The sequence below is a fragment of the Peromyscus leucopus genome, chromosome 2 (genome assembly GCF_004664715.2).
Source record: "Peromyscus leucopus breed LL Stock chromosome 2, UCI_PerLeu_2.1, whole genome shotgun sequence".
Classification (NCBI taxonomy): Eukaryota; Metazoa; Chordata; class Mammalia; order Rodentia; family Cricetidae; genus Peromyscus; species Peromyscus leucopus.
Genome location: NC_051064.1, coordinates 51,915,828 through 51,935,065, shown reverse-complemented (window position 1 = coordinate 51,935,065; position 19,238 = coordinate 51,915,828). Strand labels below are relative to the sequence as shown.

The following is a 19,238-nucleotide window of genomic DNA, read 5'->3' as shown; positions in this document are numbered from 1 at the left end:
GTCATCACCAACCTCATTTGTTCTCTGAAATTAACAGCCAGGCTACAAGACTGGAACAGAGAGAGGCTCGAGGTCCATGTCAAGCCTCCAGCTCTGCCTTATGGATGTGGGTGGAGAAAGCTGGGTGATGACGAAACACCACTGCTCTAGATCTGTGATTGGTAACCCCATCTCTGAGTTCAAGAAGTGGCTCCTGTCGCCACATCCTGACGCGCGTGTGTGGCCTTACTTTGTTAGAGCCACAGACTTAGAACCCTGGGCGCTCTGGTTAACACAGAAGAAAGGAATCGTAGGAACAGCCGCCACCTCTGTTGCCATGCTATGGAACATATTTAAAGACTTGTTCCATAGCATGTGTTCATGGAATCTTAATGCTTACCGGACTCTCAGCATAGGTGGTAAGGGCCATCATTCTGAAAGGGCCATGTACATTTTATTATGACTCTGGAATTTAAGAAGAATGTCAGCACTATGACGCAAGGTGATGTCAAACTTGCTGACTTGCTTTTGTTGTTGTTTCTTATGATACACTGCTTCTCCTTCTCTCCCAAGGCATAATTTTACAATACAAAGTGAATCTACTTGATTAATATTTCTAGTTAACTAAAACAAAAAAGGAAACTGGATTTTGGTTCAGAGGTTTTTATCATAGACCCACCAAGGGCCATTTACCTCTAAAACCTCAGCAGTGCAATATGAGAAAGATTTTCCTGAAACCAGTTATGTACTAAGTACAACCGGTTGAACGTCAGTGTGGGGAGCAGGGGGACTTGGAAAGGTACTGAGACTCACCTTTCATTTCAAACAGAAATACAACGATGCTCTCATCATCAGTGAGGATGCACAGATGAAGGATGCCCTTAATTACCTCAAAGCCTTCTTCCACGATGTCCGAGAAGCAGCATTTGATGAGACTGAGCAAGATCTTACTCGGAGGTTTGAAGGTGAGGGTGACTCCAGGATGACTTCCAAGGTCGGGAGTCTCTGGAGTCTGGTGGCTCAATCAGCAGCGTGCACATCACACTTAGTGTCTCTTCATTTGCTGGTGCTGTTGTGCTGGGTTTAAGGTGACACATTATGGGGGCTGTGATTTAGCATGGCTGGAACCCCTAACACTACAAACAAAAAGCAAAAGCCTTAAAGCCAGCCAACCAACCAACCAACCAACCATCCAAACAAACAAAAAAAAAAACACAGGAGGGTTTGGCTTCAGAAAAATCTAATTCTTACAGACACATCCGTGGTTTTTCCACTTTTTATTTGGGAAAAGGGAAAACAGTGGGATTTGGAAAAGCTGCTTCCCACAGTTAATAAGTAGTAGCATTCTGTTCAACTTGGCAATTTAAAAAGGTTTAATAACACCAACATGTGTTCTAATGATGTTAAGAAGACTATGTTTTATATATGCTTCTTTTTTTGTTGGTTTGTTTTTTGAGACAGGGTTTCAAATGATGTGTAGCCCAGGCTGTCCAGGAACTCTCTCTGTAGACCAGGCTGGCCTCAAACTCACAGAGATCTGCCTGCCTCTGCCTCCAAAATGCTGGGATTAAAGACATGTGCCACTACTGCCTGGCTTATATGTACTTCTAATAATGAGAACTATACCCCTACTGCCTTTACATTAGACTCCAAACATTGGAAATAGTAAATGGAACATGTTTTTTTTCTCCTTTCAAATTACTTTTCCTAGAAGCAATCACTACTAATAACTTTTTTGTCTATACTAAATTATTTACTATACATATGTGTAGCCAGTGATGTGCTGTGTTGATAAACATACAGTTAGTTATCTGGGAGAAAATGTATAGACAAATTGCATATGTTTATTATCAATTTTACTGATATGGGGGATAACGTAGTAAGCAACTCACAAATAATAAACATGGAACTGTTTAATATATATTACTTTTAGCCATTTGTTGCCTGCAGAATGCTTTTGGTGTTCTCTGCAGGATTATTGTATTCACAGCCAACTGGAGATTGCAATTACCAAAGTAAATGTAGTTCTGATATGGCTGTCAGATCTATTTTCTGTTAATGCCAGGCGTGAGAACCAAATGAAACAACAGAGACATGTTGGCACCTCGCTGATTTCTCAGCAAAGTGAGCAACTTTTATCTGAACTAGATATTAGTTTTCAAACACAGGGAGGGCATTTCTGCATTTGTACACGATTCATAAATAATAGCTAAATTTAATCTGCATTATTTACTTAGCATTTTACAAAGCTTAGACTGCCAACAAAGGATGAAGCCAGTGTTATCTTTATTTCCATGTATAAGTACTTCTACGATGATCAATTTCCAACCACCAATATTTCATTGAACTTGTGTACAGTTGAACACATGCTAACATTTCTACCATACATATACTCTAGATGTGTACATACATGCATGCACAACAACTCAAGAGCATAACTCATAGTAAAGTGTGAGGAAATGAATTAGGAAGTTAATGAGAGCATGGCTATTTGTTATATTTGTTTTTATATAAGTCACCGAGCTGCAAGGATAGAGAATTGAATCTTTAAGGTGATATTTCAAACCAGACACCACAATTCTCAAGAACTTCACAGTTGACCACCGTAATCTGGTTTGATCTGGCTCTAGCACACCACACTGTTTTTTTAAAGATAAGATATCCTGTGTTTCAGTTTTTAACTTAAAGTATCTTTTTGAAAGCCCACCTTTAATCCCAGCACTCAGGAGGCAGAGGCAGGGATGAGTTCGAGGCCAGCCTGGTCTACAGAGCAAGTTCCAGGACAGCCAGTGATACACCGAGAAACCCTGTGTCGAAAAATTAAACAAACAAAACAAAACAAATAAACAGAAAATATGTATCTTTTAGAGCTTTCCATATCAGCAGGTACATACCTCTTTAATTTTAACAGCAATGTTGTATTTCCATTGTATTTCCACCAGCCGGGTAGCCTAAGATCTGTGGAGCAGCTTCTCAGTTACTTAGTGTTTGGGTTGTTTTCTGTATTTCTTTCATAGTCTCAACAATCTCAGTGACTGTCCTCGGAATCTTCTGCATAGTTTTCTAAATAGAACTTTTGAGTCAAATTCCTAGCTGTAGATTACTGTGCCAAAGAATGTGTGAGCTTTATAATGCTAAACTGCTTTCTAAAGGGGTACACCATTTGAAATTAGTGTTTACTTCTCAGATTTTTGGCAAACAATGGAGAGGTTAACTGTTTGAAATAGAAGGCCACAGTTCTAAAGCTTTAACATTCATTACCCTTTTGCAAACTGTTCTCCATTTGCAGAAAAGCTGGAGGACCTAGAAAAGGTTTCCACAGATCCCAGCAACGAGAACCCTAAACTCAGAGACCTCTACTTGATCTTACAAGAAGAGTACCACTTAAAGCCCGAGACCAAAACCATTCTCTTCGTGAAAACCAGAGCACTTGTGGATGTAAGCCGTGTGTGTGTGTGTGTGTGTGTGTGTGTGTGTGTGTGTGTGTGTGTCCGTGTTCGTCCGTCCGTCCGTCCGTCCATGCACACACACAACAGATTGGCTCTACTTTACTGAAAAGGTTGCCCATTCTTCGCTGCCCTGTAATCAAGTATCCAGGCATGTGTGGGCCTGTCCTGATTGTTTATCCTTACACTAATACCTCACTGTTTTATTTCCTCATGTTCTAAGTCTTAGCACTTCATCCTTTTTAAGAGTTTCCTGTTAAAATTGTCATTTCTAGCCATCCTGTAGGTTTTGATTTACATTGATTAGTAACTAATATGCTTGGACACCTCATATGCTTAGTCGTTTGTTTTGCGATCATCTTTAAAAAGTTTATGTATTCAGATTTTAAAACCAATGCCAAAGTTGAGCTTTTGGGCTGGAGCTATAGCTCAGTGGTTGAGCACTCCCCTAGCATCTGTGAGTTTAATCCCCAGTTCTGGAAAAAAAATAGGTTACCATCTTATTGTTAAGTTTTCAAGAGTCTTTTGTAGGATGACCAAAAAAGTCCTCTGTTGAGACAAGGGATTTGAAGTGTTTTCTGCTGGCCTACAGCCTGCTTTTTAGTTACCTTTTTTTTTTTTTTTATGGTGGTAGTGGGGCATGGTTTGAGACAGGGTTTCTCTGTGTAGCTCTGGCTGTGCTGGAACTTGCTCTGTAGACCAGATTGGCCTTGAACTCAGATATTTGCCTGCCTCTGCCTCCAGAGTACTGGGATTAAAGGTGTGCCACTGCCCAGCTTAGCTATCTTAACAGTGTCTCTGCACACTGAATATTTCAAGTTTTTTTTTTTTTCTGGCTTTGGCTGATGTTTAAGGTCACAAAAATTTTCTCTGTTTCCGTCTAGAATTTTTGTATTTTTATATATAGTATGAGGTAGGGTTGAATGTCCCATTCCTCCTCCTCCTTGGGATTTATATCTTATTGTCTGTTGACAAGACAATCCTTTACTGAATTACTTTTTTTTTTTTTTTTTTTTTTGGTTTTTCAAGACAGGGTTTCTCTGTGTAGCTTTGCGCCTTTCCTGGAACTCACTTGGTAGCCCAGGCTGGCCTCGAACTCACAGAGATCCGCCTGGCTCTGCCTCCCGAGTGCTGGGATTAAAGGCGTGCGCCACCACCGCCCCACCTGAATTACTTTTGTAACTTAAAACAATCTCTTGACTATATTTGGATGGATTAATTTCTATTTCCTTCCCCCCCCCCCCCCCCCGAGAGCTGAGGACTGAACCTAGGGCCTTGAGCTTGCTAGGCAAGTGCTGTACCACTGAGCTAAATCCCCAACCCCTAATTTCTATTTGTTATTGATTTATACATCTGTTGCCATGATTTAAACATCAATTCTTGAATCTGTCCCATAGTTTTGAGTGCTGTAGCTTTCTAATAAGCTTGAAAAGGGGCAATGTGAATACTTTAGCTTTTTTTTTCCCCTAAGTTTTTAAATCTGCATTCCATTGTCTACTGTGTATATTTTGGAATCAGATTTTCCACATCTATGAAAAATATCCCCCAGGTCTTTTTTGAAGTTGCATTGAATCTGTGGATAGATAAAGGAAGAAAGACATTAATATTGAGTCTTCAAGCCAAGAGCCATAGTATATCTCCATTTATATAGAGTTTCTGTATTATTTTTGCTGAAGAGTCCATTACTTACAAAGCTAGAGCCAGAAAATTACCAACATGTATTATCATATGACATCCGTGGGCCAGGATCTGGGAACGACTGGGTGCTTATGGCTCCAGGTCTCAGGAGGCCGCAGTTAGCTCAGGACTCAGGGTCAACCTCTCAGCTCCTGTTGCAGGTTTGTTGGCAGGCTTGCAAAGATGTGCCTCAACATGGCAGCTGGCTCTGCCTAAGGTGAGTGACGTACAGGAGACTGAAAGGAAGAGGGCCCAGTGGACACTGTCACTTTTACAAGTCCCGCTATATCTGCCTTATTGTGCATTTCAGAAAGAAGCTGCAGAGTCTTTTCATAGGAGGTAGAAGTCACTGAAGGTTACCTGTCTTGTGTTCTTTGCTGTTTTTTTATGTATGTGGGTGTTTTTCCTGCATGTGTATCTGTATTTTGCATGCAGTGCCCACAGAGGTCAGAAAGGGGCATGAGATTCTCTGGAACTGGAGTCACAGACAGTTGTGAGAGGCCATGTAGGTGCTTGGAACTGAACCCAGGTTCTCTGGAAGAGCAGCCAGTGCTCTTAACCGCTGAGCCATCTCTCCAGCCCCTTTGCTGTGTTTGATTAGTGTTTTGTCATTTTTAGTATAGAGGTCGTGCGTATATTTTGCTAGATTCGTACTTAGGTGTTAGTTTTAGTGATGCCATTTTTAAATATTTACTTTAAAATATTTCACATTGTGGGCGGGGGAGATATTCAGTAAAGTATTTGAAGTGCAGGCGTCCGGACCTGGATTTTCAGTCCCCAACACCTATACAAAAACCTGAGCATGGCAGTGTACACTTGTAAGCCCAGCACTGTGGAGGCAGAGAGAAGCAGAACCCTGGGGCTTGCTGACCAGCTACATCAGCCTGCTGGGCAATCCCCAAGGAGTTACTCGGTCTCAAAAAACTAAGTGGGGGTGGGGAGGGATAGGGGGGCTCCTAAGTAATGACACCTGAGGACCCCAGGCCTCCACATGCATGTACACACACACATGCTCAGCCCACCCCAACATGGTCAGCCATGTGCACCCACACAAAACACACAGAGTTTCAAACTGCAGTTGTCTGTTGCTGATATGTAACCATGCGACTGATTACACATACTGACCTTGCATCTCAAAGTCTTGCTAAATCCGCTTATTCCGTGTACCCGTTGTGCTAAACTTCGCCTTTCTGTGGCTTAAAACATCTCACAAATTAAGCCACAATGAACCACAGAGTTCTAGACCACTGGAATTCGTTGTTGTTTGGAATCTGGGGTTTGTCAGTCTGAAATCTATCTGTATCTTCGGTTTTATGTTCTTTTTGTAAATATATTCTATGCTGAATTAATGCAAGGTTTAATGCTTACAAGTAGTGTCCAACTGGTCATTGCTTCTCCCTTCAAGGCTTTAAAGAAGTGGATTGAAGAAAATCCTGGACTCGGCTTTCTAAAGCCTGGCATATTGACTGGACGAGGCAAAACCAACCAGGCCACAGGTATTTGTGTACAGTGAATTAGATGTAGCATACTATGTATATAAAACATATACCATGTTCCATTATTTTGTGCTTGTATCAGTCAGAGTTTAGTCAGAGAGATGAAGTGGCTAGGAGATTACACATATGTATATGGTATGGATGTGTATTTATATCTGTACTCAGCGCAGCACTCATCGATTTCCTGAAAATGAACACACAGTGAGGCTGGCAATGCAAACCTGAAACCTGCAGGCAGGGCAGTTAGTCTGGAGGAGGAGGAGCCAAGAACAGCTTGGAAGCCCCGACACATGAATTGTTTAAGTCTCTGAGCTCAGGGAAGGCCCACACCCTCTTAAAAAGGTCATGAGACTAGGTCAGGCCCCCTTAGATGAACTCACTTCTCATGTAACTCAACTGATTAGGGATCTTAACCATGTCTGCAGGCTCCCTTCACACAAATGGCCGCAGCTGTCTCTCTGCCTGACCCAGTCAGTGCCTCAGAAGGCCAGCACACGTCCCAAATGCCAGAAGCCACACTAGTTTGGTTCCCTAAGGGAAATTGCCTCCTTTTGTGTCCTACAGACAAAACCAGAGTTGCTTTTCAGCACTCTTAGCTCATGCCTCTCTTCAAATTCTGGAAATGAAAATATTCTGCACCTATTATATTGTTATTCTTTGCAGGGTAGATTTTGTTCTGTCTACTGCATAGTTTATAGTTTAAAAACGGTCCAGGCAACCCTGAACTCTAGCTAGTGTGGTCACAGGGTGGGAGGTCATCATTACCTGGAAGAATCCTGTGTTGCTCGTCCTCATCACAGCTTTGGCCCAGCTCCCAGAATATCTCCGCTGTATGACATGTCATTACCCTGTTCTTCCTGCCTCCACCCCTGTCCTCCGGGTCCTCACTCATTGTTCTGCTACTTTTCCCACATGGAATTTCCAGATCTCATAAACGTAGAGTGGACTCGAGTTTTGAAAGTATGGTTTCAAGTCTAATACTATCTTAATTGGACTGGATCTCAAAGTTCTTCGCCATCTCTCCAACATGAAATCCAACTTGATTTTCAAACTTTGTAACTGACGTACAAATAGACACTGTTTTCTTATCTGTTCATCCATGCATGTGTGGATCCTGCCAGTCTTCCTTTCTCCCTCCCTCCCTTCCTTCTATTGATACATTCATCTGTCCATCCATCGATGCTTCCATCCATCTTTCCATCATGTATCGAGACCTTTCTCAGCACCCCACTTGTACCCAGTAGCTATCCTTGTCCTCACACCTGCGCTGACCTCCCCCAACATTTCCATTTTGTGGTTCTCACCCCACTTCCTCTGCCATGGCTTCCTACTTATCATTCTTGTAGATAAAAATGTCATCTTTAGCCATCATATTCTTACCTGACCAACTATAGTCCATAATTGCTGACTGAGCGTTAGGTGAATGAATAAATAGGCCAAGATGATGGTGACAATTTTTGTTTCCTGAATAGTTCCTTCTTGTTTCATAGCTAACCCAGAAAAAAATGTGAATTAAAAAAAAAAAAAAGAAAAGCTTCAGGTTGTTTGCTGTCTGAACATTTTCAGATTCCCTTATCAGTAGCATTTTTAGTTCCTAGGCTGTGAAACACGTTATAACTTCTATGCCTTACTTTCTTCATCTGCCAAATGGAAAAATAGTAATTAGGTGAACTCTGATATACTGTGTGCTTTTTTTTGTTTGTTTGTTTTTCAAGGTAAAAATGACTTTTCACTTTTAAATCGTTCCTAATTAGTAGTTGGTTTTCCAAGAGCATAATTCTTTCACGAGTGAGTTGTACTACCTCTTTATCCCACACAGGGATGACACTCCCAGCCCAGAAGTGTGCGCTGGAAGCATTCAGAGCCAGCGGAGACAACAACATTCTGATTGCTACCTCGGTCGCTGATGAAGGCATTGACATTGCTCAGTGCAATCTGGTCATCCTGTATGAGTATGTGGGCAATGTCATCAAAATGATCCAAACCAGAGGTGAGGGCCGCTGATGCCATTCCCACCTGGCTCCCGTTTTGTCTGGCTTGTGGCGTTTGGCCTTCCTTCTTTACTGAGCTGTGATATGTGACTGATGGCACACTCGACTCTGGTGCTGTTAGTCTAAAAGCTGACTTACCTGGTCAGAATTGGGTGGGTATAGTTTTACCCGTAATACTCCGTTGTGTCTCTTCACAATGGCGCCGCTTAATGCCCAGCGTTCACTGGCATATTTACGAAAATATAATATCCACTAAGCCAAGGCTTTGCCCGTCAGCGAGTAGACCTTTCATGGTTGTGGTGAGTAGCTCCTGTGTTCCAGAGTCCTCCCTCCCTTCCCTTGTTTCCCCAGGAACAGCCCCCCCAACCCCATTTTCCCCATCCTGAATCATGGCTGTGTGTGCCGCTCATTATTCCCATTTGCTTTTCATTCTCCTCCTCTGCTTACTAGCCAGTCCAGCCAACCAGACTCTGCTTACAGCCTGTTGAATGTCTCACATACTGCCCCTTTGTATTTTATGTCCTTTTCTGTCTCCATTGCACGTAACCTAGTTCTCCCAGAATAATCTCTAGTTCAAATGCCCATGACCCTCGTTATACCTGTCTCTGTAATGGCACTGACAAGTTCTCACCCACCCTCCAGGGTGAGAGTGTGGGAGAGAAACCCTCTCTCCCCATTGCATGAGGGTTCAGGTGGGAGTGCTCATGGAGCCATGACTGAGGGCTCATGGAGCCATGACTGAGGGAGGGCTCATGGAGCCATGACCGAGGGCTCATGGAGCCATGACCGAGGGCTCATGGTGCCATGACCGAGGGCTCATGGAGCCATGACCGAGGGCTCAGGCTAGCTCATCTGTAAGTCAGTGTTTCTGACACGATGGCTGTGGAATCACATCGCATCACTGGAGAGCCCAAGGAAACGAGCTGCAGGTGGATCCTGGTTTCTCTGTATGTTTACCATGCAGGCTGGAACCTGCATTGGAGCCCACTCTTCAGGCCAGCTTCTCCAGAAAGCAGGATGCCGTGAATCAAAGTCAAACTCTAGGAATACTTCTCACATTTTTTTTGTATCTATTTTCACATAACATCAGTGTTTTACATTCAAAGTACAAATAAAACGTTTTCTGACAGGCAGAGGGAGGGCAAGAGACAGCAAGTGCTTCCTCCTGACCAGCAATGCTGACGTGATAGAAAAAGAAAAGGTGAACATGTTCAAGGAGAGAATAATGAACGAGTCCATCTCAAGACTTCAGACATGGGATGAAACGAAATTTGAAAAGATGGTAAGTCTTTTTTTTCTGTGCTATTCTTTTGGAATCTGACCAGAAATAACAAATGAGCATGGTTGTGCTGAGTGTGTGTGTGTGTGTGTGTGTGTGTGTGTGTGTGTGTGTGTGTGTATCTGGGTCTGGGTCTGGGTCTGGGTCTGGGTTTTTTTTTTTTTTTAAGAGGATTCCAAGTAGTTTAGGCTGGCTTTGAACTTGAACTTGCTGTGGAGCTGAGGGTGACCTTGAACTTCACATCCTCCTGTCTCTACTTCTCAAGTGATGGGATTCATGTGACTTGAAAGGGAGGACACATGGGGGCGGGACCAGCCAGAGGGGAGGGGGAACGCAGTGTGGGGAGGGGGCATGAGACATCTGTGTGAAAATGCCATAAAAGAAGAAAAAAGATTACGGTTCTTGGGGTGGGAACCCTTTGTGATATTTAGTGAGGGTTCTGGAGCTGGGTTTGAACTTGAAAACTGGCTTAAGCACAGTTCACTAGGAGGGTGTGTGTTGTGTGGTCTACCATCATTAGCGCGTTGTACCCTGGGGAATTCTCTGGTTACCGTGTAGCAGCTTAACATGTACAGTCCAGGGGAAGCCCAGAACTCATGTCCATGATGGAAGGAAGCATCAGGACATGGTGGTAGTTCAGGTAACTCATGATGGTGAAGATTATTGGGCCATTCTAGTTTTAATGGCCATATTAGTGTAATCTGAAATTTAAATGAAGAAGCCTGTGTTCCCTTCCTCTTGGGGACAAGATAGGTCATGAATGTTACTTTTGAATGAAGGACTTCCAGGATGATGTGGACACCCACAGCTGCTGCCAGGGTTTGCTTTCTTACCTGTGAGGGTGGGAGGAGGGGTAGAGGATGGTTCCTGTTAATCCCACCAGGTGAGAATAAGACCACTGTTGTTGGAGGGTTTTTCTCCAGACTTCACAATCCACATATAAAATAATCACTCAGACACTTATATTACTTATAAACTGTATGGCCATGGCAGGCTTTTTGCTAACTGTTCTTATATCTTAAATTAACCCATTTTTATAAATCTATACCTTGCCACGTGGCTGGTGGCTTACCAGTGTCTTTACATGCTGCTTGTCCTGGCAGTGGCTGCAGTGTCTCTCTCCCCTTCTTTCTGTTTCCCCAATTCTCCTCTCTCCTTGTCCCACCTATACTTTCTGTCTGGTCACTGGCCATCAGTGTTTTATTTATATAGAATGATATCCACAGCAGACCACTACCACAATTTGGAGCCACATTTGATGCAAGCTTTATTAAATACTGGCCAGGACGATGGACAGTGGCCAGGTCCATACCCAGGATTTCCAGACAATGGCTGCAAATTAGTCACTAATTTATACAGGCAAAACCCATAAGGCTTCGTACTTCTTGTCTTTGTCCAGTCAGGGGCAAGCATACATCCTGATATACTTCCTGCCTACATACTATGTGTGATCAAGCACATCCTGTGCATTTGGGGCAACCAAGCTTGTTTATGGAAGTGAAAACATGTGCCTTGTTATCTAACATGAACAACAGCCCCCAGCATTCCAGGACATTATCTGTCCTTAGGCAGGTGGGGCTCACAGGTGAGAGGCGTTTCTGTTTTACTGTTCTCTTAAGCACAGTCATTTAAACTTAAAATACAACTTTAGCCATCACACTCAGTGGATAAGGGTGCTTGCCACCAAGCTTGGTGGCCTGAGTTTGATCCTTGGAACCCAAAATACAGAAGGAAGAAACCGATTCCTCCTGTGTGTGCAGCCGTTTCTTTTCAACCACAGGTGTGGGATTGGGTTGGCGACATCTCTACTAGTTGCTGCTGTCTGCCTTAAAGTCTTAACTCTAGTAGTAACACATTTAACTCATTAGAATTTGGAGCAATTACCAGCAGTACATGAAAAAAGCCATTACATATAAGTGAGTGAGAGACATGGGATGTCTAAGGGAAGGTTCATGTTTATCTTTCCTGTCATGTTCCCCCAAGCTCTAGCCTAACTGAGAAAGTGAGTAGATCTGAACCTTTTAATCTTTCATTTTATTTTTCATATGCATGGGTGTTTTGCCTACGTGCATGTCTGTGAACTCTGGTCATGCCTGGTGCTCTCAGAGGTCAGAATAGTGTGTCAGATCGCCTGGTATAGAGTTATGAGCTTCGATATAAGTGCCGGGAATCAAACCTGGGAAGAACAGTTAGTGCTCTTAACCACGGAACCATCTCTCCATTCACCTTCATCTGTATCTTAAAAAAATGAAGTTAAAAATCTGGGCATGGTGGTGCACACTTTTAAATCTCAGCATTTGGGAGGCAGAGAGATCTCTGAGTTCAAAGCCAGCCTGGTCTACATAGTGAGTTCCAGGCCAGCCAGGGCTATCTACAGAGACCTGGTCTCAAGAAAATAAAACAACAAAAAGGAAGTTAATATTAAAATTGCTCATAAAGTGAGCCAGGTGTGGTGGCGCATGCCCTTAATCCCAGCACTTGGAAGGTAGAGGCAGGCAGATTTCTGTGTGTTCGAGGCCAGCCTGGTCTACAAAGGGAGTTCCAGGACAGCTAGGGCTGTTACACAGAGAAACCGTATTTCAAAAAACAAAACAAAAAATTGCCTATAAAGGAAGTGTAAATCATGTAACCCTAAATTTTTTTCTAGAAATTTATCCAAAGTTAATTTATAGCAAAGAATAAGTACATGTCATATAACTCTTTCACAATAGTGAAAACTTTTTTTGAAGACAGGAACATAACCCCAATGTGGTAGTTTGAATGTAACTGGCCCCCATAAGCTCATAGGGAGTGGCACTATTAGGAGGTGTAGCCTAGTTGAAGTAGGTATAGCCTTGTTGAAGGAAGTGTGTTACTATGAAGGCAGGTTTTGAGGTTTCCTATGCCCAGGATACCACCCAGTGTCTTAGTCAACTTCCTGTTGCCTGCAAGATGTAGGACTCTAAGCTCCCTCTCCAGCACCATGTCTGCCTGCATGTCACCATGCTCCCCACATGATGATGATGATGGACTGAACCTCTGAAACTGTAAGTGAGCCATCCCACTTCTATGTTGTCCTTTAGAAGAGTTGCTGTGGGCACAGTGTCTCTTCACAGCAACAGAAACCCCAAGACATTCCATTCTCCCCCCGCCCCCCCATAGAGGCACCACTTAGCCCAGGTAGCTTTAAACTCACTATGTAGCCAAGGATGACTTTGAACTTTTGATCTTCCCACTTCCAGATCCAGATGCTTTGTGACACCACACCCAGTCACACTTCTCTCTCCATTTTATTTACAAAACTTAAAAAACAAAAAAAAACCAAAACAAAAAAAAAAAAAAAACCTAAGAGGTTGGGTATGGTAGGAAATACCTTAAATCCCAGAACTTCAGAGGCAGGAAGATCTCTGAGTTTGAGGCCAGCCTGGTCTACATAGCAAGATCCAGACCAGCCAGGGCTACACAGTGAGGAAATAAGAAAATCTCAGGTGTGACAGCATGAAGACTGGAGGCTGGGAATGTCATGCGCTGGTTATTTTTTAATCTATATTCATTGTAAGTGTGATGGTGGTAAAGTCTTGGTTTTCCTTCTTCTGAGAAAGCCCTTCATTTGTGGGAGGCAGGTTTGATGGACAAGAGTGATAATTCTTTTAGCATTTGAGAAATAACTATGCCACTTCCTTCTGGCTTGTGTGGCTTCTAAGGACTGCCTGCTGGCAGACTTTCCTTTGGAGAGAGAGTGGTGGTTTTTTGTTTGTTTGGTTTTTTTGTTTGTTTGTTTTTGTTTTTATTTTATTCTGAGATTTTGTGTTTCCAGAAGTTTATTATATGCACCTTGGAGTGAATGTCTTTACTTTATCCTGTTTGGGGCTCATTTGGCTTTGTGCATCTATGATCTTATTGCTCGTCACATTTCAGAATTGTTCAGCCATGATATCTGGCTTTCCAAATCCTGCTACTTCATTTCTGGACTCTAATGGCATTAAGTGTTAAATGTAAAAAATTTCTTTAGTAGTTGTATGTCCCAAAGAGTCTGTTTTTTTTGTTGTTGTTGTTGTTTAGTTTATTTTCTTTGTGTTGTTTGATTGGGGTAATTTTGTTTGTTCTAGTTTTAGAAATACATTATATACATATATATATATACATATATATATATATATATATATATATATATATATATATATAGTGTGTGTGTGTGTGTGTGTGTGTGTGTATGCATGTGTTTACAGCATTTAAGCCTGTGCACCAAGTACTCATTCCCTGGTGCTTAAGGAAGCCAGAAAAGGGTGTCAGATCTCCTGGAACTGAAGTTATAGAGTTGTCAGTTGCTAGGTGGATGCTGGGAACTGACCCAGGGCCTCTGGAAGAGCAGCCAGTGCTTGTTTTTAACTGCTGAGCCATCTCTCCAACATTTATTTCAGTTTTTAGTTCAAAATTGCTCCTTGGTCCCCTCTAGTCCAGCCCTTCTGTTGACCTTTAAGTTTGGGTTGTAACGAACCTGTATATTTTTCCATAATCAAATGTCTGTGATTGTTCACTGAAGCATTTCATCCTGGCTGTGACATTCCTTACCACACAAATCTTACTATGATATAAAAAGGGGCGTTTGAAACTTAAGACATTTTCACTCTGAACCTTTGTAGTCTTCTGTGTTAGCTGGCTTCTGGCTCAGCTCTGGTTTGGAGGTAGGGCCACTGCTTTGTCACCATCTGTGGAAGCAGATGTCCAGCCTCTGAGAGGAGCAAGGGGAGGAGGCGGGGAATTGTCTCCTCAGGGTCTTACTCGACTGTGGGTAAGTGGGGTGGGAGAGTGGGGTTTATGAGTCCTGTCAACAGGCTGAAGACCCTGGCTCCATCCTGATAACTGGGGCTTAATTGTATCTTTGTAAAGTAGAAATCTTAGTTCCCCATTGGTGCTGGCACAGTGGGGAGGGGTTGGGCCACAGTGCCCTCTCTACCCAGGGAGCAAAGCAGTTATATTGTCTCAACAGTAGGCTCTGAAGATTTTGTCTGCAAGGCTGCTCTTTTCCGGTCCTTTGCTGAGGGATGACAGGCTTTTCTTGGGACTTTGTTTCTACCTCTGGCATGTCTGATCTCAGCTGCTTCAACCTCAAGTCTGCGCATATCAGATGAACAGAAAATCCAGGGGACCTACCACATTATTCCGGGACCCCAGTGTTTCTGGCTGCTCTGCCCTTTCCTCACTCTTGATAATCTTTCACTTGCTTTCTTATTATGCCCAGTTCTTTCTGTACGCCAGAGTCTGTATTCTGAGTTAGAATACAGCTGCACCATGCAGGCATTACACCGTACTGGAATTCAGCAGTATGTTTTTGGGCTCGAGGATAGGTTTCAGGTAGAGGGCTATTTCTCCTCTTGATCCATTCCTTTGGCTTATGCCTGAAGCATCCACACGATAGGTCTATTTGTGAAGGTTTTCTAAAGTTTTGCAAACCACTAGAGTAGAAAGCATGGTTCATGTGACTGTTTGACAGGCTTGTCTGTGAAAGTAACTGAAAGATTAATGGAAGATGTAGTTAAACACTGACTACTAAAGAGTTAAGAGAAGCAAAGGAATTATGAGACTGACTTTCACAAACAAAACAATACAACTAGGCACTGTATGCGCATTGGAAATTATATTCGAGTGAGTGTGTGTATGTGGGTGTGTGTGTTGTGGTCAACCATGTGCATTTATCTTCGTGTGCTAGTTGTGGTCACTCAAGAGACTTTTCTTTTGGAATGTAGGTTCGCCATATACAGTTGGATGAAAAATTCATCAGAGATAGTCAACACAAGCCACCACCTGTCCCCGATAAAGAAAATAAGAAACTGCTGTGTGGGAAGTGCAAGACCTTTGCATGCTACACAGCTGACATCCGAGTGGTGGAGGTGAGCAGCCCTGGCCGTCTTTAGTGCCAGTCCAAGCTTATCATCTCCTGGAGCAATGTTTGTAGAAGGACGCTAGTGCTTCTGTTGTCACTGTTGGCCATGGTCCTTGTAGTGAGAAATAAAGTCTTGCTTCTGTGTGGGAGCCAGGAAAGCTGATGTTACAGAAGCACAAACTAGAACAGTGGAGGTAGAGGCCGGGGAGTACAGGGAGGTCTGATTACAGCGGCCCCAAATAGTCAGGATGAATAAGGGTTAGGGTTCCACAAGTACTGCTTTGTTTCCAATTCACTACAACTCTTATAACAAATTAGACGAGGGAAATTCAAAGCTTCCTAGCATGAAGAGATGGAAACTGTTCAGGCAGAAGGGAATGCTAATTACTCTGATGAGATCATCGTTCTTTGCTTAGATTATCACACAGCACACCACAAATACAAACAATTGTGTGTCAATTAGATAAAAAATAAAGTTCTTTTGAAAGATAGTCTCACTACGTAGACAGGCTGGCTTTAACTTGTGAAGCTTCTGTGTCTCGGCCTCCCCAGTGCTGGGACTACAGGCACACACCACCACTTTTTCCAAAAGTTCTTTTATGCAGCTGTAGAAAATGAATGCTATGCCGGGCCTTGGTGGTGCACGCCTTTAATCCCAGTACTCGGGAGGCAGAGGCAAGTGGATCTTTGTGAGTTCGAGGCCAGCCTGATCTACAAAGTGAGTTCCAGGACAGCCAGAGCAACACAGAGAAACCCTGTCTCAAAAAACCAACCGAGCCCCATCACCCCCACCCCTCCAAAAAAAAAAGAAAGGAAATGAAGGTTATGCTAGATGCAGTGTTGTATCTTTGATTAGCTCCTGGGACAAATAAAGGATTAGTCATAAAAATCTGTAATTGAAAGAAGCATACTGGTGTTGATTTCTTAGTTTTATCAAATGTGTGGATGAATATAAATGTGGGCCTTGGGACTTGGTTTAAGGCAGTCAAGAATCTCCCCAGCCATTTTTGCACCTTTACTGTGTGTCAACAACTATACCAAGGAAACGTTGAGGTTGTAGTTTTGAAGCACACATGGTACAGTGAAACCCGCCAGCAAACTAATGGTACAGTGGGAAGTAATCTGAACACACAATTATAAAGATGCTTTCCTTATGGCTGCAAACAACATACACAGCAACACCTTTGTCATGACCACCAATGGAGGGTGGTCCATCTTTGTCAAGAAAGACAGAGACCAAAGGTTAAGTATCTAAAAATGTCATATTCTGATGAAGACATTCTTTCTTCCTATTGTGTTTTCTAAAATTCTTTTTTGGACAGAGAACCTTTTTTTTTTTCTTTCCCTCCTTTTTGCCTGTTTTTCAAGACAGGGTTTTTCCTGTGTTGCCCTGGCCTTTCTGGAACTCACTCTGTAGACCAGACTGGCCTTGAACTCACAGCGATCCATTTGTCTCTGCCTCCCAAGTGCTGGGACTTAAAGGTGTGTGCCACCATGTCTGGCCCCCTTAAAGCTTTTAATTAAAGGTCGGTAAAACCTCCAGAGACGAATGCTGTTGTAATTCTTGCTACCAATGGAGGGTGGTGAATGGCTGGACTAGCTAGGGATGGGTTATATGGGACCATTTGAACAAGAAGCATACTACCAGTGACATCCATTTTCTGAATCTGATTCTTTAGATGTAAAAGGTACTTTCAGTTCTGATTTCAAAGGCTTCTTGTTCACAGTGGCCCCTTTAGACAATTTCCCTGGAGAACTGGATGCTGGGCCCACACTTGTTTCTGTAGGTACACTCTTCGTCAACTATAGGTAGGCCTGGGGACAGTCCAGCTCCTGAGCCTCTTCACCCACACTGAACCGTGGGTGGTCATCCCCGTGCTTGGGTCTGTGCCTTTCTGGCCTCTGGTAACGTGCATTTTGCATGTGTTCAACAACTACCCCTTTGTTTCTGAGTTAGAGAGCTGGGTTTCTCCCTCTTCTGGGGTGCTCATTACCACCTCACTTACACCTCCTCCCACCGTGCTTAAAGCCCAGTAAATGGATCCTCCTCTGGCCTGCAGGAGCCTGTCTCTAGTCCCTTCTTTTGCCACCTGTAAAATAAAGGTGATACCACTCCCTCTTCCTCCTTGACTGCTGAGTAGTTTTTAAGTCGCTTCGGACCGCTTCTAACATTCTTTTACGTTCCATCTCTTCCTCTCAGCAATCCCATTACACCGTGCTTGGAGAAGCTTTTAAGGAACGCTTTGTGTCTAAGCCACACCCGAAACCAAAGGCCTACGATAGTTTCGAGAAGAAAGCAAAAATATTCTGTGCCATTCAGAACTGCCGCCATGACTGGGGGATCCACGTGAGATACAAGACGTTTGAGATTCCAGTCATAAAAATTGAAAGTTTTGTGGTGGAAGATATTGCAAGTGGGGCCCAGAACCGGCACTCCAAGTGGAAGGACTTCCATTTTGACAGAAAACAGTTTGATCCTGCAGAAATGTCCATATGACCTCACGGCTCCCGAGTCGTTCAGTCCAGGGAGCCACGGCTCCCCGAGTGCAGAAGCAATGAACCATCTCTTTCTTACACAAGCTTGTGTCGAAGACCGGATCACCTGACCTGTCTTGTTCCGAGCAGTTCTCATCCACACAACGCGCATGTGCATGAACTGCAGCACTGAGTAGCATTTGTTTAGCAATAACTCAGCACTTGGCGAGGGGGAGGGTTGAAAAGTTTCCCTTTTATACTTTTCAGAACTGCCGGCCAAGAGAACACACAGCCACTCAGTGCATCAGGATGGATAAAGTGCTGGAAGGTTTTCCTTACTCCCCTTTTCTCAACCTGCCACAAGATGCTTTGCCCTTAACAAGCTACTGAATTTGTTCTTTTTAAGGTCACCGGGCTGACTGCCAAATCCAACGGGCATTTCTGGTTCTTACATTGGACTCCTTTCCTGCTTTTGGCGGTCACACTCCCCTTTGGGTTCTCTTGGTTTCTGAATCTTCTAGTCTTTTTCTGTTGGTCTTTGCTGACACAAGCGCAGGTGATTAGAGTGACCTATACCCTTAAAATGTCAAACGCTGTGGCAGACAGCTATGCTGGCTGAGAAGGCATTTCTTTCTGCTCATTTACTATACATCTTACTCTGCACTATGTTCTTTTCACTTGGACCATTTCCCCTCCTTGACTAGACATCTCAAGCCATGGTTGCCCCCTCCCTCTCCCCCTCCAGACAGGGTCTCTCTGTAGACCAGGAACTAGATATGTAGCCTTGAATTCACAGATTCCCCTTATCTCCCTAGTGCTGGGATTAAAGGCTTATGCAACCATACCCGGTTCTAGCTATTTTCAATAAAGGCTAATGTTTAACATTTCCAGTTAATATGGCTTTTTTTTTTTTTTTTTTTTTTTTTTTTTTTTTTTTGCTTTTAAAGATAAGGTTCCTAGAACTCTCTCTGTAGACCAGGCTGGCCTTGACCTCAGGATCTGCCTGACTCTGCCCCTCAAGTGCTGTGAGGA

The 19,238-nt window shown here is 43.2% G+C and overlaps 1 protein-coding gene across 2 annotated transcripts in view; it reads left to right on the top strand.

Annotated features, from left to right (window-relative positions):
- Ddx58 (DExD/H-box helicase 58) overlaps nucleotides 1-19,005 on the top strand; it is a 48,100-nt gene extending 29,095 nt beyond the window's left edge. For both annotated transcript variants that reach the window (XM_028884064.2, XM_037202498.1), the window contains exons 12-18: nucleotides 809-944; nucleotides 3,269-3,417; nucleotides 6,508-6,598; nucleotides 8,418-8,588; nucleotides 9,720-9,871; nucleotides 15,595-15,738; nucleotides 17,932-19,005. In XM_028884064.2, the coding sequence (XP_028739897.1) occupies nucleotides 809-944; nucleotides 3,269-3,417; nucleotides 6,508-6,598; nucleotides 8,418-8,588; nucleotides 9,720-9,871; nucleotides 15,595-15,738; nucleotides 17,932-18,228 (1,140 nt within the window). In that variant the 3' untranslated portion in view covers nucleotides 18,229-19,005. The remainder of the gene's footprint in view (nucleotides 1-808; nucleotides 945-3,268; nucleotides 3,418-6,507; nucleotides 6,599-8,417; nucleotides 8,589-9,719; nucleotides 9,872-15,594; nucleotides 15,739-17,931) is intronic.
- The last annotated feature ends 233 nt before the right edge of the window (nucleotides 19,006-19,238 follow it).